This window comes from Pteronotus mesoamericanus, unplaced genomic scaffold, assembly GCF_021234165.1.
Source record: "Pteronotus mesoamericanus isolate MK-2021 breed Mesoamerican mustached bat unplaced genomic scaffold, CSHL_Meso_final scaffold_167, whole genome shotgun sequence".
NCBI classification, from domain to species: Eukaryota; Metazoa; Chordata; class Mammalia; order Chiroptera; family Mormoopidae; genus Pteronotus; species Pteronotus mesoamericanus.
This window is the reverse complement of record NW_026555308.1, coordinates 974,795-998,121: the sequence shown is the minus strand read 5'-3', so window position 1 is coordinate 998,121 and position 23,327 is coordinate 974,795. Positions and strand designations below refer to the sequence as shown.

At 36.9% G+C, this 23,327-nt stretch overlaps 1 protein-coding gene across 1 annotated transcript in view; it reads left to right on the top strand.

Moving 5' to 3' along the window:
• MEIOB (meiosis specific with OB-fold) overlaps nt 1-23,027 on the top strand; it is a 30,834-nt gene extending 7,807 nt beyond the window's left edge. Inside the window, exons 3-13 of the mRNA XM_054589372.1 lie at nt 1,111-1,242; nt 3,739-3,811; nt 5,589-5,784; nt 7,950-8,050; nt 8,973-9,025; nt 9,112-9,207; nt 13,073-13,174; nt 16,554-16,707; nt 18,950-19,133; nt 19,875-19,961; nt 22,917-23,027. Of these exons, the coding sequence (XP_054445347.1) occupies nt 1,111-1,242; nt 3,739-3,811; nt 5,589-5,784; nt 7,950-8,050; nt 8,973-9,025; nt 9,112-9,207; nt 13,073-13,174; nt 16,554-16,707; nt 18,950-19,133; nt 19,875-19,961; nt 22,917-23,027 (1,289 nt within the window). The remainder of the gene's footprint in view (nt 1-1,110; nt 1,243-3,738; nt 3,812-5,588; nt 5,785-7,949; nt 8,051-8,972; nt 9,026-9,111; nt 9,208-13,072; nt 13,175-16,553; nt 16,708-18,949; nt 19,134-19,874; nt 19,962-22,916) is intronic.
• Nucleotides 23,028-23,327: the final 300 nt, after the last annotated feature.

The window sequence follows — 23,327 nt, the reverse complement described above, 5'->3', positions numbered from 1 at the left end:
CGGGGTCTCTGAGGATCTCCAAGGCAGAGCAAATAGTGTTAGCCAGGTTGATACAATCTCAGATTGGCACCACCCTGCCAGCACTGTGGCTTTGTGGTGGGAGGGTTTAGAAAAAGGATAATGGCTTCTACCTACCTTCCTCTCTGGGAAAAAGCTGTCCCCCAGCTCTCATCTTGATGCCAAACACTTCAGTTTCTCCCTGAATGCCACTGGTGCCTTTCAAGCTGCTACCCTGGTGCTGAAGCTCAGAAGGAGTGAGTCTGATTAAGTCTGTATGTGGGCTCTTTATGCGGAACTGCTTAGGACTCCAGAAGTTTCTTCCACCAACTCAATCTCCACTGGTTTTTGCAGCGAGGAGTTATGGGGACTTATCTTCCTGGCACTGGAACCCTGGGCTGGGGGGTCTGGTGTGGGGCTGGGACTCCTCTTTCCTGAGATATCCCTCCCAAATTTTATCCACCACACATGGATGTGGGACCAGCTTTTTCCATGTCTGCACCCCTCCTACCAGTCTGTATGGATGTGGTTTCTCTAATTTCTTAACTGTTAGACTTCCATTCACCTGGATTTCTGACAGTTCCGAGTGATGATTGTCCTATATTTTAGTTGTAATTTTGATGTGGTTTTGTGAGGAAGCGAGCTGTATTTACCTGTGTCTCCATCTTGACCAGAAGTACCTGTGTCACCTTTTTAATTAGCAAAAACAACAAAGAAATTTTATTTGGAAAAATATGTGCTTGCTGACCTCTAGTGGCTATTTGGTAGCACATGCTTATTTGTTTTCAAATAATTTAGATCTGAATTTGACTTAGGTTAAGACAGTAACAGTAAGAGAGAAATGGAGACTCTAAGCTAACATCTGGATGGTTCAAGCCTAAATGTCATTTTCTTCCAAATATACAGGTAACTGGGGAAAGAGGACTGAGGGGGTAATAGTGAGAGGATTATCTACTTGGGCAGCTTTGAAATCCATAAAAGCAAACATAACTTATTATAGATCTTTTATCTGAAATAGTATTTTATGCCATGTTTTTGAATATTTTTATAATATTTGTTCAGAAGTATGATAAAAATTTCACTTGAATAATAAAAGCATTGTTTTTCCTTTAGATATTGGATCAGAAAGGTACACTTTCAGTTTCACCATTCGTGACTCACCAACCCATTTTGTAAATGCAACATCATGGGGCAACGAAAATTATATCAGATCACTTTCTGACAGCTTTCGGGTTGGTGAGTGTGGTAAGTTGGCATTGATTCTTAAACTGTTGTTATTATAATATTATTCCTTTGGTATATTTGTGGTGACTACACTGAGGGAGTCAAAATGCAATGTAGTAGTCCCCCTTATACACAGTGGATAAGTTACAAGACTCACAGTGGATGGATGCCTGAAACTGCAGATAGTACCAAACCATATTTTATATGTATGTTTGTATGTGTGCATGAGTGTGTGTATACACACATACACAATTATACACACACACATATATAGTGTTTTTTTCTATACACATGGACCTATGATAAAATTTAATTTATAAATTAGGCACAGTAAGATATAACAATAACTAATAAAGTAGAACAATTATAAAAATATATTATAATAAAATTTATATGAATGTGGTCTCTTTCTCTCAGAATATCTGGTAACTGCTCTGATAAATGAGACAACAACTCAGTGACTAATAGGTGGTGAGAGTGTACAGCCTGGATATACTGGCTAAAGGGATGATTCACATTTCAGGAGGGATGGAAAGGGGTGGCTCGAGAGTTCATCATGCTACACAGAACATCACACATTTTAAAATTTATGAATTGTTTATTTCTGGAATTTTTCATTTAATATTTTTGGACCGTGGTTGACTGCAGGTAACTGAAACTGTGGAAAGTGAAACCATGGATAAGGGGGACTACTGTAAGACATAATTCTCAAGAACCTTATCAGAAAAAAGTAAAAATTCAACAGCATAGTACAAGACATTCAGCATTATTACTTGATACATACAACATGATAGTCACATGTTTTTACTAGGTAGCTTTATATCTTTGGCTTATTTCATATTTCAGTTTATATCAATCTCTATTGTTGCTATAATCATTTAACATAATAGGGCTGCTAAATAGATTTTGATAAAAGCTGATATTTGAATTTTAATGGATTTTAAGAAACTCTACTTTTATTCTAAAATACCAAATCTTTTGCATTCTCTCCCCACACCGATATCCCTCTGAAGTACAGTGTAGTATAACAAAAAGAACAAGGATTTTGAAAGAAGGTAGATCCTAATTCCAATATTTATTCACAAGGTGGCTTTGAGAAAATTTCTCAGTCTTCTTGGGCTTCAACTACAAATTAATTCCCTACAAATTAATTCACTATAGATTCTAGTGAATGTTAAACAAGATAGTGTGTCTGGCATAAAGTATAGAACTTAGCTCAGGCTGGTGTGGCTCAGTGGATTGCGTGCTGGACCGTGAACCAAAAGGTCACAGATTCAATTCTCAGTCAGGACACATGCCTGAGTTGCAGGCCAGGTGCCCAGTGGGCATCGATGTTTCTCTCCCTCTCTTTCTCTTCTCCCTCCCCCTCTCTAAAAATAAATAAGTAAAGATCTAAGGAAAATTATTTTTAAAAAATGTAGGACTTAGTCACTCAATAGATGACATATCTAGCCTCATGCCAGAAACAAAAAAGCACATATACCAGCTTTCTATCATGGTAGATAAAAGAAGGTAAAGAATAATACAGGTAATCAAACTACTCCTCTCCAATACTGCAGTAAGAAGCATCTTATTACCCATGGCAGTTATTTAGCGCCTACTCATAGGCTTGGATTATTAACTTTCAGAGTTAGTATCTTTCCAACTGAATAATGAAGTAATTGAACATATGAACTTGAAGGCAGAAAACTTTGCAGACTTTACAGGACCTAGTACAGTTAGAAACATTCCTTGGATGAATGCCAACATTAGTTATATAGAGCTAAAAATATATTTTGGTATTAAAATATGTTATATGCTGATGGTGGTTGTGAGGATGATTAGGATGGCCATTTTAAAAATGTAAAGTTGATAATTATAAATCTAAATTGGACTTCAGTGTGGTAGAGTGAAAAAGATTACAGAATTTTAAATCAGAACAATTCTAATTACAGCTCTACTACTTTCTAGATATAAAATCTCAAGAAAGTTGTTTAACCTCTGTGAGCTTCAATTTTTCATTTGTCAAAAAGAAATGATTGTGTGAGTAATTAGTAAAATAGAGCACAAACATGTCTAACATAGACATAAGGAAATGGAAACCCTGAAATGTTAATTCATAAGCTTATTAAGTTGTAGAACTCAAGTCAGGACCCAGATATGCATTGCTCTTTCTACCCTACCACCATTATTTTCTGAGGGCAACTGTGAATTGGGTGGAGATAAATCCAGTATTTATAATAGGGCATGTTGTAATCAAATCAAATAGAGATGGGCATCTTGTAATCAAGCGAAATGTTCAGTGTACCTAATCAATAAAATAATATTAAGGTCGGTTACATGTTGGGATTTAAACACGAAACATAAATAAAAAATGTCATCTGGGATCAAATTTATGGTCATACTCCAGGATTTTGTTTCTCATACTGACACAAAATGATTGGGAAGGATATATAACACTAACTCAGAAATTAGAAAGAACATTTATTTATCCTATTACTTTTTTGTAATAACATCATACTTTTCCCTCTGTTTTAGTGATAATTGAAAATCCCCTGATCCAAAGAAAGGAATTAGAAAGAGAAGAAAAATTCAGCCCTGCAACTCCTAGGTAAACATCTAGCACAGAGATCAACAAGCTTTGTGCTAAAATGATCATTACTAATAAGCTTTTGTGTGTCAAATTAGCAGAGAGCTTACTAAGGGTGTATACTTCAGTTTGAAAATTAGGGCTTTAATTCTTCCTCACAATGTTTATTTTTGATTATGAGATAATTTATTTTGATATAGGATCATATAAAAATGGCTTTGTTTTTAGTGATTCTTATTCTTAAATTTACAAAAATTTGACTCCAGTCATATTAAAACTGAATAATGAAAAGAAAAGATAAATATTGAAATTCACATACCTATATTTTTATATCAAGGTATAACTTTCCTTACATGCCTTACTACATTGGTTCAGGTTATGTGGAAGCAGAGCCTGGAGGAGGACTTTTGGGCAGATGGTTTCTTGAAGGTGAGCTCTCAGGAGCAACCTGTAAGGATAGGTGGAGAATGGGGTGGGCGGGGAGGGGGTGCAGGGAGCTGAGCAAAGAGGTAGGTTCATCTGGAGCTCAGTCTCAGCCTGGTTCATTTGCTCCTTCTCTTCTTTGAAGTGTCAGGTTGAATGTCACCTCCTTAAACCTTTCCCATCTACTCAGCCTGTAGTAGCTCTTCCAGTTAATTACTAGGATTCACCCTGTGCTGTTTCTTACCATCACAACCCCAATTGCTGTTTTGGATTATTCAATTAATTGTCTTGTCTCCTTACACATGTGAACTTCATGAGATTCAAGGTGTTATCTGTCTTCTTCAACACTGTGTCCTCCAGGCCTAGGACTTAGTCACTCAATAGAATCGGCTCTCAGTAAATATTTATGGAATGAATCAATAACTGGATGAATGAGTAGAGGGAAGGGCATTCTTGGAAGGGGGACAAAGATGAAACCTCCTGGCCTTACCAGTAAATAGTAGGTTGAACCATATTAAACTGATGATGTTTGACTATTATTTTTGTCTAAAAATATCAGTTTCATAGCTAGTACTCTGATATGACTGATACAGGGCAAGGGCAGGGGAGCAGCAAGAGAGAAGCAAAAACATTTCACAGCTTTGCCCATTTGTACCAGCTTCATTCTTTGGTGATGGCTAACCTCTAAGGTCTTCAAGTTGGGACATAATATACTCATATTTGTGGGTTAGGAAGATCATTTTGGCTACCTTAGGAGGATACTGTAGGAGGCGACGCAGCAATATTTTGGGTGAGAAGTGATGTAAATACCTAAAGCAATAGTGGAGGAGGAGAGTGAGGAGGGCCTGCATCAGAGGACTTGAAATAAGCCTACAAAGGGGACATGAGAGTTGACTGGCTGGACAGGAAAGAGTGCCTCAATTCAAATTCAGTTGTTTAATATTGTGCATCCACTCCACACAGAGCACCGCAGGAGTAAGTGAAGCACAGTCCTTGATTTAAAGTCTGTTAGCAGGGTTGTCAGTATTATAGAGATAGCCATAACAAGCTGTCTCTTTATAGAGATAACAAACATGGCCTAGAGTTCTTTTATTCCTTTATTTTACAGAGAAGAGAACTGTGGCTCAGAGTCTTAAGTAAGGTCAAACAACTAGTATTCTTCGCACTCAGGCACAAATTGGTTCCCAAAACATTGTCTTAATGAAAATGTATTTTAGACAAAAAAAAATATTTTATTATATTTTTTCAATGTTTCAAAAAGTAAATTGTATAAATTTTCTTAATATAGTCTAAATATTTTAACTGTGAACCTAGAATATTTTTTTATTAAAAAGTCATTTGATATTAACTTTTTGTGTGTGTTTTTGCAATTCAGTGCCTGTAAACTATTGCTCAGTGAAGATCACTCAACAGTAAAAGTTTGTTCTAGTTATGAAGTGGACACCAAGTTGCTTTCTTTGATACACTTACCTGTTAAAGAATCTCGGGATTATTATTCATTGGGTGATATCGTTGCAAATGGACACAGTCTTGATGGGAGAATTATTAATGTGCTTGCAGCTGTGAGGTCGGTAAGTCAAAACCTCAAGAAAGCAAAGTTAAATTTGGTGGGGGAGTTCTATCACTTAATTTGTGTTTGGAAAGTAGTAACCAGCTGGAGTAAATATTTCTCTGCATCGTGATCTGTAGTCAGTTGAGTTAAGAAAATGGTACCACTTCTCATTAATGGGGAAGTAACATTTTATCTGTGAATGTATAGCAAAATAAAATCGTATTTGAATGTTAAAGGCAACACACATTCATAAATGATCCACTAACTATATGAGAGCCTTTCATACTTTGGTTAAACAAAGATGCAAATGGAAAGGGTAAATACATTGACTTGAAGATTTCCATGAAGTTACTTAAAGGGGTGTAAGTTGTATAAATCAAGGAATCAATTTTGTGCCTGTTCTCAGAGCTGTCCTGAGTTGGGGGAGGGAGTGAGAATACCCACTGTACTGTAGTAGGGGCCTGATGATCTGCACAGCATCATGTGGTGAAAAGCAGGGAAGGACAGCACTCCTTGGAGCTCTGGGGGTGTTCTACCATTTGTTGCATCAGCATCTCCCTCTTACTTAATTATTGCCCCAAGTTTTGAACTTTGGACAAACTAGAGGCACTTGGCAGGAACTAAGGGGTGGACCTCAAAATTAAAGTTTCACAAAATGAAGTACACAAAGAAAATTAAAGGGGCAAGACCAGTTCCTCAGTGTATGGAATGATGGTAGCCAAAGGGCAAAAAGGAAAGGAAATTGACTTAGGTACTTGTAGTTAATGTTATTAGTAATTGCTAATTGCTTTTCTGTATTAAATGACTGACCAGTAAGAATGTCAGCTATACCCAATGACAGGTCCTTGATGGCAGATGCATGTCTGCTTTGTTCATCTCTCTAGTTCCAGCCTCATACAGTGCCAGCCATATAGTGAGGACTCAGTATAATTGAGGGTGGAAGCACAAACACCCTATATAACAATCGTGAAAAATAGGGAGAAATCACTTTCTTGGTAATTTAGTATTTCTTACTTAAAGTCAGGATATGATCTGTCAATATCCCTGCAATCCTATATGATGTCATATTACAGTGTAGTAAAAATTTTCTAACACTTGGTATGAATATAAGCAAAAACCTGCAACAGCTCTTTCTATACCTCCCCTACCCCTGCCACTTCTACCCCATGAGTCTAGTACATTCTTCTACGGGGTTACATTACTTCTTTTTTTCACTGCCTTCTCCCATTTTTACTTCCATCCCTCTCACATTTCCTTTCTTCACATCTTTAGTTAACCTGCTCTCTCTTCCTTCTTACCTCTGCTTGGGTCGCTTTACTGAAAAACTCCTTTTTGTATAATTGTTTTGTGTGCTGTGGTATGGCAGGCCTCTCTCATACACAGGCTGTCCTTTCCTCCAACTTTCTTTCCAGATACTACTCTTGTGCTGGTAGCTCTGAGAGTTCCTTCAGCAACTTCCCATGGAGCTCAGCCCTGCCAATAGATGTAATGGTGACAGTGATATAGGGGGCAGCCACCTGATTGTCTGTGCTTGGGCTGTCGCTATGTGGTTGTCATAGGTGCCTGCTATTCCATGTGAGAATTCCATGTGTCCTATCGGGGGACAGATGGGCTCATGAGTTCACCTTCATTAATATGGTCCCCTTACCCTTCAGTGTGGATTGAATCAGACTATGTCAAAGCACTTTCCTACACGTCCCTCATTTTGTCCCTTATTCTTACAAAGGGACAAAAGAGGTATTGATATTTACACTTGCACTAGAAAGACGAGGACATTGGGGCTCAGAGAGACTGAGTTCATCCAGTTGTATGAACTCAGTGCCAGACTCTGTACTATCATGGGGATATACAGTTGTTGAAAATATACTTTCAACCTCAGTGAGTCCACATAAATACCACCCATGAGCTTGTCATGGAACATATGTTCTGATATGTTGAAAAGATCCCGCAGTCTTAAAATATGTATTTCTGTACTTTTCTTCAATCAAACATCAGCTAAAAATATATCTAGTTTAAGATAAAAGATTCTTTTGAGTCATCAAATATATATTAGTGATTCTTGAAGAAATATTTTGATATTTCTTATTTGGTGTTTAAAGGGTAAATATCTGAGTATTTCCATCAAAATATTTAGGTATGTCTACAACTATAGGTGAAGAATAACAATTTCCTTCAATTTTTAAGGTTGGAGAGCCAAAATACTTTACAACTTCAGACCGAAGAAAAGGCCAGAGGTGTGAAGTTAAACTCTATGATGAGATGGAGTCTTCTTTTGCCATGATATGGTAACCTCCCATATTTGTCCCAAACTGTGAAATCCCTGTTATTATCACCAAGACAGAACATTTTTATGTTATCAAAAAGATGATGGATTTAATATTAGGAGATGAGTAATGATAGGACAGAAATGATATTTAAAAAATAAACCTTGCTCTCTTGTATTTTGAATTGTTACAGACTCTGCTATAAGATTGCTTTAAAATGAGATCTTTAGGTGACATGGGGTTGACTAGATGAACTCACTGTAACTGCTGTATTATTGTATTCTATTGTATTCTTTTTTATTAAAAATGTGATTTATTAGGCCCCATTGATAGTGAACGTGCCAGGTTTTCCATGATTCCTTGAGTAGTACCCTGGAGGCAGGCCATGGAAAGATGATAGAAAAGCAAATGTTATCACCGGCTGGGTTCTGTGGTGCTCCTGGTGTGTCAGATGTGGGGCAGGGCTGCATTCTGAAGTACTGCGGGGTACTACATGGTATTATTTAGACTCCAGGGGCCTGGTGCCAAAGAAGGCACTTAATTTGAAATGAGCCTTCAATCTGTCAAATTCCCTGAAAGTGTATCCTTTGTGGGGGCCCTTGCTTAACAGTCTGAAAGAGTGACTTTAGTCTTTAGACTTGTCACTCAGCTTCAAGTAGCTTCAAGTGACCTGAGTGGTGGGAAAAGAAAGAACTGATGGGGCAGAAGTTGTTAGAGATTAATGGTATCGGAGGAATGATTGATCATGTAGATGCTAAATGCTCTGTGAAGCAGTGTAGCCCTGCAAAATGCATGAAAACCCAATATTTTTAACTTGTGTACTTGACCACATGGGGGATGGTTAACCCCAGCCCTTAAGACATTCTTTTTTTTTTTCAGTAAATAATGTTCACTGTCAGTTTTTTCTAATGTATTTCATTTTTATCACTTAAAAAATGTGCAGTTGGGATAATGAATCCATTCTACTTGCACAGAGCTGGATACCACGAGAAACAGGTATCATACTTCAATGATTGTGTTCAATATTTGTCATTTTTTTATCCCTTCATATAATAATTTTAAATGGATTTTTCCCCAAACAGTAATATTTGCCTCAGATGTCAGAATCACTTTTGACAGATTTCGGAACTGCATGACAGCAACTGTAATCTCAAAAACCATTATTACAACTAATCCAGGTAAAAGTTATTTGAATTTTTTATCCTTTTGGATGTGACTATATTAGATACTCCAATATTTGAGTATTTAAGAATGAAAACAAAGATTGGATTTTATTTGAATTAAAAATGAATGATTGTTGCCCTGGCTGGTGTGGCTCAGTGGATTGAGTGCTGGCCTGCAAACTGAAAGGTCACTGGTTTGATTCCCATGTATCTCTTGCACATCAATGTTTCTCTCCCTCTCTCTAAAAATAAATAGATAAATAAATAAAAATGAATGACTTTTTAAAATGTACCATAAGCTATATCTTTGATATCTTTACTAAAGAAACATGAAAAACCAGACTCATTTTTATTTTATTTTTTTAAAGATTTTATTTATTTTTAACTCTGACTGGTGTGGCTCAGAAGATTGAGCACCAGACTGTGAAACAAAGAGATACCAGTTCAATTCCCAGTCAGGGCACATGTCTGGGTTGTGGGCCAGGTCTCCAGTGGGGGAGGGGTACAAGAGGCAACCGCATATTAATGTTTCTCTCCCTCTCCTTCTCCCTCCCTTCCCCTCTCTCTAAAAATAAATAAAACCTTCTTAGAGAGAGGGGAAGGGAGGGAGAAGGAGAGGGAGAGAACCATTAATGTGAGAGAGAAACATAGATCAGTTGCATCTCGTATGTGCCCCAGCTGGGGACTGAACCCACATCCTAGACATATGCCCTGACTAGGAATCCAACAGGTGACCTTTCGTCCTACAGGATGATGCCCAACAAACTGAGACACACCAGTCAGGGCCAGACTCATTTTTAAAGCATCATCCCTTGTGATGATTTTTGAGAGACCAATGCTATAGATTAGAAAACCTAAATTATCGACTATTTAAAATAAATTCAGTTTTACTACATTTAAATAACAGTGCTAGAGCACTGAGAACATATATGTAGTATGTTCATAACTATAAATTATTAGTTCATGACTGTAATTAAATGTTTAGCAGACCCACTGGAGTGATTCTTGGGAAGAATTGTAGCTTATTCTAGCATGAAATCAGGGGAACAGGACCTGGAGAGATAGGGGATTGGTGTGTGTAAGATCTTCAAAGTGCTTTGTGGTGCAGAAAGAGGTTAGCCCAACATTAAAGAAGAGTGCAGAATTCCCAAAAATGGAATTATCCTCCAGTTTCAAGAAGATATAAATATAGTAGCTTGTCACTTTAAACATAACTCACTCTACTGGTCAATAACAAAGCACAAGAGTTACTGAGAACTGCCCTGCCTGGTGTGACTCAGTGGATTGAGTGCTGGCCTGTGAACAAAAGGGTCACTGGTTTGATTCCCAGTCAGGACACGTGCCTGGGTTGCAGGCTGGGTCCCCAGTTGGGGGCGTATGAGAGGCAACCACACATTGATGTCCTCTCCCTCTTTCTTCCTCCCTCCCCCCTCTCTAAAAATAAATAAATAAATAAATCTTAAAAAAGAGTTACCGAGAACTATAATTTTATATCTTTGACCAAACCATTATCAGAATTTTTAAAAGTAGAATTATTATGATATGTGATAAAATAACAAGACTGTTTTTTATGTAAGTACACTGGATCTTTATATTCACCACAGAATGCTGTCTCATTGAAAGCAGCATCACAGTAGGTGATGTGACACTCAGTGATTTGTTTTTTGTCGAACTCTCATCTACTGAGCACATGCTGTGTGCTGGGCACTGTTCTGGGGTCCAGTGACAAAACACAAAAAACTCCACTTTCATGGAGCTCACATTCTAACAGGGAGAGACAGATAATAAATAATAAAGGTAACATATGTGAATTATTAAATATTTAAGAAGAAAAAGAGGAGCAGAGTCAGGGGGGTCCAGAGTGCTATGGTATGGTGACTGTTTTCAGAGGATAGTCAGATAGCCTCATTGTGGGGGGTCAAAATTTGAGCAAATAAGTGGTGAGGCAGTAAGAGGTTTAACCACAGGAAAAAGTGCCAGGCAGAGGGAACAGCCAGTGCAAAGGCCCTGAGGCTGGAATATGCCTGCCTATGGGCAGAACAGCAAGGTAACCAGAGAGGCTGGAGCTGATAGAGTCGGGGCAGAAAAAGGAGTTGAGTTCAGAGAAGAAATGGTGGTGATCAAGAAGGCCTTTCAGGCTGTTAAAGGGATGCTGGCTTTTTACACTGTAGGAAAAGGAGGGATCAGGTCAGGATTTGGAGTAGAGCAGTGACAATATCTAAGTTCTAAAAGGATTGCTCTGGCTGCTTTGTGGTAAATTGATGGTGATACATCCATAGTCTATTCTTCAATTCCCCCCTTTTTTGAGGGGTGTACATACCATGGTTTATTATTTTTAATAATTTATTAATATAATATTTTATTAATTAATTTATTATTATTATCTTTAGTAACATCAGTGATGGAAAATTTCCACCTATTAAGGATTAATTCAGCCTGGGAAAGTATCTAAAAGACAATTGGGTTTGTCTTTTGAAAAAGGTTATCAAGCTTGAGAGGACTAATTGTATCAAGACTAAGTTAATGAGACAGATATTTGATGGATGTTGTACATTTGGCTCTGAAAACATTAAAATGCCAAAGTGTTTTTGAACAATGCCGTCATTAGAATAAATACCTGTTTCTCAAAGAGACAAATTTAAAGAAGAATACTTATAAGGGTGTATGAATGTCAATGTGCTTGGTTCTAATCAGTCTTATTTCTAATTTTCTACACCTGCCATGTAGAAAATAAAACTCCTAATGGTTAAAGCTTTCATACTAGCCACGATATCCAGGCTTCGTTTTTCTCTGCCCTGAGATGGATCATCAGATAAGGAAGACAGAATTTCTGACAGACCTGGGTAACCCTGTTGACAGTAGGGATCTTTATGGCAGTGCCTGCACCACACCCTTCCCATCAGCTTTCATCCCAGGAAGCACATTGGTTTGATTTCTGTGGCACCACTCCAGCATCTGCTTTCATCTGGTGTGCAGTAGTTCTCAGTGTTTTAAAAATATTCATTCATTCACACATTAATTTGTAAATGTTTATTGAATGCCTTTTATTTGCCAAATGCTAAGATAAATCCTTTTTGGAATAAGGCAAGATATGAGTGGATGGATAGTCAGATGAATGGAAAGATAGTCACTATAGGTACTGGTTACTGAGAATACAGAGATGAAAAGGAAGAACTGCTCACAAGGAATTTCATTCTAGTTCTGAGGAAGAACAGTGCTAAGACTTGTGGTGTTATGGGAGCAAGGGAGAAGAAACGCCTAACTGCCCTAGTTGGTTAAGGTCCAAGCATCCTCAGGATGATTGGTAGAATGTTGGAGTAGATGAGGGAGGTGCTGGAGCAGAGGTTAGGGTGTCAGAGTCACATGAGAGCCCTTTTTCAAAATCACATTCTTGCCTTCTGGCACCCCATCTGACTATTCCTGAGGATACTCACATCCCAAGTTAAGGAGCAAGACTTTCAAATAATCTTTTTTAAAAAATTATTCTTTACATGAAATTCAGAAAATAACATAAAATCATAAAAAGGAAAAAAGATCACTTATAATCTACCATCTTATGATGGAGAATCATTTCTTTAACATATATTCTTTGAGATAATTTTGCATATGTATGTGTGTATATATATATCTATATACTTTTTTAATCAAAAGGAAATTGTTCTGCATACTTTTGTAGGGTGCTCATTATACTAACAATAACTGGTATACATCTCCATGTTAGTAGAATGCTACTTCACATTGTTAATGTCTGCATAATATTCTGTTTGATTGCATTCTTTTAAGTCTTTAATTTTTACCATTAAAAATAATTTTGGATCATTCACAATTACTTAAAAAGTGATCAGTTTGATTTTTAATTATTATGCATTTTCAATTTAAGATACACCAGAAGCTAACATCTTATTGAATTTTATAAGAGAAAATAAAGAAACAAATCTTCTGGATGATGAAATTAACAGCTACTTGAAAGAATCCATAAATCGTAAGTGACCTTTAAATATTATTTTAATTTTTTAATTTACTATTTTATTGTTCAAATACAGTTGTCCCCATTTTCTCACCACCACTTTGCCCTGCCCCACCCATCCTCATCTCCCACGAAATATTGTTTGAATTTTTAAAAGGCCAGCATTGGGGCCTGTGAAGTTTTGTTTTACATAATGAAAGATACCATATTCTTATTCTGTAACTGCTATATTTCCACATTTAAAAGTAGTTTAAAGCTTTTGGAGCTTCTCTATAACCTTTTATCAATCTGAGGACAGCTAAAAAATTAAATTGACTTTTTTTCTCATTGATTTTTTTGGTTTTTTTTTTAAATTATATTTTATTGATTAAACTATTACCATTGTCCCAATTTTTTCCCCATTGGCCTCCCTCCACCTAGCACTCCCCACTCCCTCAGGCAGTCCCCATACCTTTATTTATATCCATGGGTCATACATGTAAGTCCTTTGGCTTCTCCATTTCCTGTACTGTACTTTACACCCCCATGACTATTCTACAACTAACAATTTGTGCTTTTTAATCCCTTCACCTTTGCACCTATTCCCCCAATACCCTCTCCTATCTGGCTGCCATTAACCTGTTCTCTGTATCTATGAATCTATTTCTGTTCTACTTATTTGCTTAGTTTGTTTTTAGATTCAATTGTTGATAGATATGTATTTATTGCCATTTTATTGTTCATAGTTTTGATCTTCTTCTTTTTCTTAAATAAATCCCTTTAACATTTCATATAATAATGATTTGGCGACGATTAAGTCCTTTAGCTTTTTCTTGTCTGGGAAACTCTCTCTGCCCTTTGATTCTAAATGATAGCTTTGCCAGATAGAGTAATCTAGATGGTAGGTCCTTGCTTTTCATCACTTTGAATATTCCTTGCCAATCCCTTCTAGTCTGCAAAGTTTCTTTTGAGAAATCAGCTTGCAGTTTTATGGGAAGTCCCCTGTAGGTAACTAACTGCTTTTCTCTCGCTGCTTTTAAGATTCTCTTTTTACCTTTTACCTTTGTCATTTTAATTATAATGTATCTTGGAGTGGGCCTCTTTGCATTTGTCTAGTTTGGGACTCTCTGTGCTTCCGGGACTTGCATGTCTATATTTCTCACCAAATTAGGAAAGTTTTTTAAATTATTTTTTTCAAATAGATTTCCAGTTTCTTGCTCTTCCTCTTCCCCTTCTTGCACCCCTATGATGCAAATGTTGGTATACTTGAAGTTATCCTAGAGGCTCCTTATATTATTCTTGGTTTTTTATTTGGATTCTTTTTTTCTTCTTGCTGTTCTGTGTGGTTATTTTTTGCTTCCTTATGTTCCAAATCATTGATTTGATTCTCAGCTTCATCCACTCTGCTGTTAATTCCCTGTAAATTGTTCTTTATTTCAATTAGTGTATCCTTCATCTCTGACTGGGTCTTTTTTATGCTGTCGAGGTCCTCACTAAGTTCCTTGAGCATCTTATAACCAGTGTTTTGATCTCTGCATATGATTGATTGCTTATCTCCATTTTGTTTAGTTTTCTGTAGTTTTGATCTGTTCTTTTATTTGGGCCATGTTTCTTTGTCTCCTCATTTTGGCAGCCTCTCTGTATTTGTTTCTGTATATTAGGTAGAGCTGCTATGACTCCGTGTCTTGGTATCATAGCCTAATGTAGTAGGTGTCCTATGGGGTCCAGTGGCACAACCTCCCCTATCATCCAAGCTGGGTACTCGAGGTGCACCCTTCGTGTGGGCCGAGTACACCCTTCTCTTATAGTTGAGCCTCGGTTGCTGTTGGCAAGTCAATGGGAGGGATTTACCCAAGCTAATCAGCTGCGTGGACTGGCTATGACCACTGACAACCAACCTCTGCCCTCTATGGAGGATCATCTATGCAGGGGCACACTCTACAGAGCAGGACTTACTTCAGCAGGGCTCTGGTACCAGCTTGTGTTGTTTCTTGGGCCACTTGGCATATGCTATAAAGTGATCTGCAGTTAGCCGCTTCTTGTGCTAGGCCTGAAGGTGCCCTGGAGAGGCCAGGCTGTGAACTCGGGCCAGCTGCTGCTAGTGCTGGGCCTATGGCCACTTAGCAAGGTACAGAGGCTTCCTGAGGCCAGCTGCTGTTTGTTTGAGAGGATTTAAGAAGATCAGAAGCATGTGCCAAGACAAGTCATTCATATGGAAAAGCCACTGTTAACCCCTTGGGTGGGCCCGTAAGTTGGATGGGGCATATTCAGGTAATCACCAGGGTGGGGCAAACTGTGGGCCACGTCAGTGGAGTCTCGGATATGTTGTCCACTGCACCCCGTTGCCCTGTGGAAGAAGAGCTCAGAAGAGGAGCAATGGCCTCTGCCAGAAGTTCCATCTTGGAGAAAGTTGTCCCACCAGCTCTTGCCCTGATACCAGACACTTCAGTTCCCTACCAAATGCCAGTGGTGACTTTCAAGCTACTGCCCTGGCACTGGAATTCAGCGGGAGTGAGTCTGAGTAAGTCCATGTGTGGACCCTTTAAGAGGAACTGCTTGGGAATACAGCAGTTTCTTCCACTGACTCAATCTCCACTGGTTTTTACAACCAGAAGCCATGGCAACTTATCCTCCTGGCACTGGAACCCTGGGCTGGGGGTCCTGATGTGGGGCTGGGACCCCTTGTTCCCAAGATATCCCTCCTGCTTTTTATCTGCCACACATGGGTGTGGGACCAGCCCATTCTTCGTTTTTGTATCTCTGCCCCCTCTTACCAGTCTGGATAGATGTGTTTTCTTCTTTAATTCCATGGTTTCAGGACCTCCATTCAATTTCATTTCTGCTGGTTCTGAGTGATAGTTGTTCTATGGTATAGTTGTAATTTGGATGTGGTTGTACGAGCAGGTGAGCTGTGTTTACCTCGGCTGCCATCTTGGAGGTAACTTCTTGGGTGAAATCACAGCCCCAAGGTCTGGGAAGACAGTGGCACCACCAGCTTCTACATAATTCATCTCAGGGAACATGTGCCATAAGCCCAAGGCCTTTCCAGAAACCTCTGGCCCCACTGTCATTGATTTTTAAGATATATCTAAAGAATTTCTCCCTTCATAGATTGCTAGTGTCTCTCACTCTGTAGCTTGCCTTTTCACTCTTCTAATGGCATCTTCTGATGATCATAAATTCTTTATTTTAATGAAGATTAATTTCTCATTTTTTCATATTTTTTATTATTTTTTGCTTTTATGTCCATTCATATTATTAGTTTTAATATAGCAAATATAATAATTTTTTGTTACTCAACTGAAGCTTCTACAAGTTCTCATTTGAATTCTGTAGCTTTTCTATTTGGATATAATTCTTTGGACTTCTTAGAATATATATATAGAGAGCTATAATAACTTCTTTTTATTTTTAGTAAATACAATAGTTGATGTCTATACAGTTGAGCAATTAAAGGTAAAAGCCTTGAAGAATGAAGGAAAAGCTGATCCTTTTTATGGCATTCTTTATGCTTACATTTCTACACTGAACATTGATGATGACACTACAAAAGTGGTTCGAAATAGATGGTAAGCAGCCAAATTACTTTTAGCAAATTCATTCTTGTAAGAAATTAAAAAATATATTGTTAATAAATTTTAAGTTCTAAAAAAGTTTAAGCTATTCTTGGACATCACAGTGATTATATATTTAAGAGAAATGTGTATATAAATAACCTATACTGAAGTTTCCATGGCAAGCTATTTAGATTCAAAGATTGTAACTGCTTTTTAAAGCAATATTTAATTTACTGTGTTTCTGCAGTCCTAAGCTATAAAGATACAATACTACCAGAAACTTTTCTTTTCCTTTTTATTTAATTTATTGAGGTGACACTGGTTATCAAAATTATACAGGTTTCATATGCACAATTCTACAACATATCATCTGTACACTATATTGTGTGTTCATCCCCCCAAGTCAAGTCTTCATCCATCACCATTTATCTCTCCCATATTCTCCTCCACTCACCCTCCTCCTCTCCGCCACCCAGGCAGCCACCACACCGTTGTCCATGTTTGTGAGTTTTTTTTTCTTTTTTACTTAATCCCACCACCCTCCTCCAGCACCTCACTCCAGTCAGTCCCACTCCCCGCCACAGCTGTCAGTCTCCTCTCTATAAGTCTGTCCCTGCCAGAAACTTTTAACTGGAATGACAAACTGTTGTTTTATAATGTATTAGAAAATTACCTTAGTTGCTACATTCTACATTTTAAAAAATTATTTCCAACTGCATGATGAATGACTTCCAGCCACTCATAGGTCAAAATATCTACTTGCATAGAAAAGTAGACCCCAGTAGATTTAATAATCTTATTCAAAAGAAACATCTAAAATGTTATTGTGGAAATTTCTATATGGGTTTTTATGATTGAAGTTTTTATTGTGATAGTTCTAGATTAACATGGAATTTTAAGAAATAATAGAGCCCATGGACACTTTGTCCCATTTCCTATGTTGGTAACATTTTTAAAAACTATAGTATCAAATCATAGCTGTATTGACATTAATTCAATTCACTTATTTTCCCAGATTTACATACAGTCATTTGTGTGCATGTGTGTATATATGTGCGTATTAAGTTCTATATAGTTTTATCACATATGTAGGTTTGTGTACCTATCACCATAGTCAAGATAGTGACCTATGGATTTTTTTTAATCCTCACCTGAAGATATGTTTATTGATTTTTTTAGAAAGAGAGGAAGGGAGAGAGAAAAAGAACATTGATTTGAGAGGGAAACATCAATTGGTTTCCTCCAATCAGTGATCGAACACACTAGGTATGTGTCCTGACTGGGAATTGAACCCACAAAATTTTTGGCGTACAGGAAGACATTCCAACCAACAAACTGAGCCACCTGGCCAGGACTGACCTATGGATTTTTTAAGTACTTTATGATTTGGTATTAAAGTTGAAAAAAATTAATGTGGAGGTTGCTGGTAAAGCAGGTATTTTTTTGTTTGAAAAATATTTTTCACAAATTTAAATAATTTTTGTCTCATTTTTCCTACATTTTTAATATTGCTATATGAAGAAAAGTATCTAACATTTACTTTAGAAGTGATTTGTAGCTAGATAAGAGACTGCTATCCTCATCACTCCCTTCTTTTTGAGGAATTTGAATTAGTTCTTTTCAAATTGGCCAAAATAAGACCTGCTTCAAAAATATGGAATAGCATGTAATTACCACTTAAAAAGAGGTGAATCTGTCACTAGCAGAACATTTAGGGTGTGAACCTGCCCAACCCTAGGGTTTTCTGTAAGTGTACATATGACATAATACAGGACCATCAAGTGAGCATTTGTGAACCTAGACTTTCTAGGTGCAAGACACAGTGCCTGCTTTCTGAACACTGAGCCAGAGAGATAAGATGGACATACCTGCAATAACAAGGAATAGCATGTGTCAGGATATAGTTAGTGCTGAAGTAGAAGTTATGCAATTGGTCAGAGAAGGGAAGGAGTGAAGGCTGGGGTGCAGGAAAGGAAGGCCCCTGTAGGGAAATGAGCCTGGGTAGGCTCCTGCATGGTGGAAGGTAGGAAGCAGGACAGTCAGTATATCCCAGTTTCAGATAAATTGCAAATACTGAAAATGAGACTGATGTTTTATTATTCCATGTAATTTTGTATATCTGTTTTGTATCATGCACAGTGCTGAGCACTCTGAAATTACTTACTTTGATTTAGATTTTTAAGTCATAATCTTGCTAGAAAGATTTATTACTTAGGGCCGTTGCATTTTATCATTGTCCATTGTTTCTTTTCAGTTCAGGCTGTGGCTACAATGTACATGAAGCATCCAGCGTTTGTACAACTTGCAATAAAGATTCTTCGGAGTTTAATTCTGTTTTTCTCAGCTTTGATATGCTAATTGATCTTACTGATCATACAGGTACCCTCCATTCCTGTAGTCTCACAGGAAGTGTTGCTGAGGAGACTTTGGGCTGCACGGTAAATAGCAAAAAGGAAACCATGCTTAGAAATATTTCCAAATTGGGATCTCTTCCTCCAAAATATAGGTGATTTTGGTCAACATTTGATAGAAATTAATTTACTAATAAAGAGGTCTGCAAAAATCAATCTTGATTTAAACATACATTGCTATCTTTAATGAACAAGTAATTGCATATTGTACACTGAAATCACAGCTAATATTAACTATTAGGAATAATGACAGAGGTCCTGGACCATAATGGAGAATGAACAAGACATTTATATAGTCATATAACAGTGGGTAAAACAACACATTGGAGATGTTGATCGGCTACGAGGCAGCTCTTCCAGGAGGATTTGGCAATATTTCACCTACCCAGCTGTATAATGTTAGCCACGAGTGTTCTCCATCTGCACTATAGGACAGCAGCAGATACTTAGAGATTAGATTGTACACTTGATGATAAGCATTTGTTTTTTTATTGTTAAAACCAGCTTCTGACATTTACCATTAAAGCTCAGTTCCAAGTGATTTCCAGTTTGTCAAGGAGAGTTTTCGGTGCCAAGCCACCTGATTAGCTTCAAAGATTCAGTTTAAAGTAGGTCTCTGGCCTTATCTCCTCTATCAAGAGAATCAAGTGATTACTGTAAATAAAATTCCACTTTTAGTGAGCAAATTGAAATTTCACCTTGTTGTCAAGATGAGTTATATATATATATATACTTTGGAAATATTTGTTTGATTTTTTTTTTAACCAGGTAAATGAGTTTCTTGCAATGACGGATGAACAGAAAACAGCATTGAAGTGGCAATTTCTTTTGGAAAGAAGCAAAATTTATTTAAAAGTTAGTGTATTTTATGGTACTATGTTATTCTATATATTCAAACAAAATGAAGTCCTAGAGTATGACATAATAAATTAGGGAATTTGTTATTTTTAATAATGCCCAATTCTCAGATGTGCGGAAGGATCTGGCTACTGTAAAAATGATGGAAGTAATCAGGTTTTTTCATATAGCATAAAGTAGTTACAAATGACGCCAAAGAAATAGGTCAACAAAGAAAATATCCAGTAATGTTAACTCCAAGACTAGGCACCTGGCTTTAGAGTCAAGCTGGGTCTCCCCACCCCAACAACCCATGTGGCAACCCTTGAAGTGCTCTCCTCACTTCAGTGAGCAGGATACAATAGCATATCGTTAAATGCTTAGATGCTGGGATAAGACAGACTCAGGTAAGAATCCCAATTCTGCCACTCCTCAGCCTATGTGATCCTGGGGAGGTTAATTAACTTCTCTAAGCCTCTAAAATTTTGTGATCCTACAATTCTGATCCAAATCCTGCAATACTAGAAACGTTACAACGTTGGAGAATCATAGAATCTTAGTGTTAAAGATGTAAAAAGGGGAGTGAGACAAATGCCCCTTGTTTTACAAATGAGTAAAATGAGACCAAGAAGCGTTGCCACTAGACTCAAGTCAACAGGTGAGACAGGGCTACTGCCTACATTATTCCTCTCCTCTCATTGTTCTCAATTGTTTACTCCTTTACAGTCATAACAGCTGGAAGCTCTTGTTTAAGTGAGTTAAAGCTGTTCATATTTACTGTCCTAGAACTTAACATTGAGAAAAATAGAAAACATTTATGAGCATGCATTTCATTAGCTGTAGTGATATCATCCCATGTCATGTAGCCTCAAGAAAACTCCAGTGTATTCTGGTGAAAGAATGAGAATAAAAAAGGCAAATAGCATCCTAGTATTATTAGGAAAATACAGCATCCAGCAGATATAGGGCCTGCTTGAGTGTGGTTCATAGGGTAATAATACAGGTGTAATAATTGATAGTTTTAATTTGAACATTTCACCTAAAATGTCATATGGTGTGCTTGAGTGTGATATTGTTATGTTACAGAATTACATGCTTATGATTTTGTAATAAAAGATTTTGTACTAAAAATAGGGCATTATTTGTGCCAGATCCTGTAGCTGTGATCTCATGGGTACCTAGAAAGAGTCCTTGCAAATACTGCATCACTGCATCTCAGTCTCATAAGTAGGCTTTTTTATTTTCCAATGTCTTCCTTCTCTTGTGGCCTCAAGTATATCTGAATAGGTTTCAGACATGGAGTCACCAATGGCTCCGCCAATATTTCTAGGACCTTGGTTCAAAGATTCTTCATTACTAGGCTGAAAGAGGAAAGTTAGAGTAATACACTGCATCTCTTCCACCATGAGACATAAATACTGTCTATTAATAGACCTAACTACTGTCTGTTCCCAAATCATAATATACTCAAATCCTTGACCAATTTTATTTTTCTTCCAAACAGGAGATACCACTTGCTAATGAGTTTGATCAATTTAAGTATATGGCAACTTAGAGTTTTCCAACTTAACTCTAATATAACAACAAATTGCTCTCAAGTAAAGGGACATTGTACCTTTCCAAAGAATATGTTCAAAGATATTTAAGTCGGATACAAGTGATTATATCACAAAATGTAGTAAAGATCATGAGAATCAAACATAATTTCAATTGTTATAAATCAGTTAAAATAGAAGTTAATTTTTAAAATAACAACTTACATTACTCTGCTAATATGATAGAAACAAAACTATTCTATATAGATTGGACACTTTATATATTTATCATATTTCAATTAAAAACAATGGCTATTTAAAATGATTCTGTTGGAGGGATTTCAAAGTGAGGTATTCATTTTAATGTTTCAAACACATCATGTTATTAGATTTACAATATCCTTGTAAGTCCGTTATTTGTGTAAAGGAATGTTTCCAAAAAGGGTAAAATCATGACTCCCATACAAAAGTAAAATGGGCTGGTCTGAAGGTAGTGAGTTATCTCAATTTATTGTCACAAAAGGAAAATGAACACATCAAAGATTTAATGTAATTCATTAATTAATAAAGGAATCAATAAGGTGTTTTTTAAATGAGTTCAAAGGAGAATTGAAAGAATAGACACATAGTCAGACAATTCAAAATGCTGAAATGAGTTTGCTTATAGATGCAAAACTGGCCTCTTCTACAATACAAAATCACTTGCATCTTCACCCCGACCAAATTCATTTGGATTTCTATGAGCAACATTATCTGTATCACTATCAGTTTTTTGTTGTTTGTTTGTTTTTTTTTTACAACCTACAGCCAGTGCAATGAAAAGTGCAGACCATTGCAGACTCAGGCAACTTGGAAGGTGCTCTAGCCAACACCAGACCATGGAGAAGCATTCCACTGAATGCTGCCCACTTATCATGGCTGACCATTTCAAAATCTTCCATAGCGTTTCCTGGCATTAGTACAGTTTTCCTGTTAGTCTTTGAAATTAAAATGGCTAGCTAATGTGTCCTTCCACTCTATATTAAATAAAGTGTTGACGAAAGAACTTTGTTAATTGTAAAAATTAAGACATCATTATTAATAAACTTTCTCATATTCTTATGGTCTAATAGATTATGTTACTACTACAGGTTAACTTCTGTCACAACAGGTCATTTAAACATACTTTAAGCTCTTTTTTTCTACATGTTGGATTTGAAATCCCAACTTTCCTACCATGGAAAAATGACTTGGATTTTTATAAAAGCCTATTTGTAATTTCTCTTCTGAACTCTGACCAAAACTTGAACTCTTTTTCAATTTAGAGTTTTAATTGACATGTTAACATCTGTAAGCAAAACTCATTGTCTATTACCTTCTCTGTTCTGATCATTGGCTTTCAGTTTTGTACACATGGTGATTTTTATAACTAACTCATTCTCTCTTTTTCTCCCTACAGTTTTTTTTATCAGACAGAGCAAGGGGTGGATTGAGGATTAGTGTGCTCTCATGTAAGCTTGCAGATCCTATTGAGGCAAGTAGGAACTTGTCTGGACAAGGAGATATTTAAACCACATGTCATTGTAAACTCTGGAAAAGAATACGAGTTTTAACTGCCCTTAAAGTGGAAAATAAGTTTGAAAACTAAGGATAAAATTGTATTTTGTTCAAATGTGGTAAAAATGTTTTTATAAATTGTTATGTTTCTTCTTGGTGTTGATTTGGGGGTAAGCCTTAAATATCTATCTCACCCGAGCTCAATTCTTAGGCCCTTTCTACTGGCTTTGCCCTCTTTCTTCCCAAGTTGGAAAATGTTTGTGTGAATAATAAACAAATTTAACCTTTCTCACAGGTTGATTTTTTTGTTAAG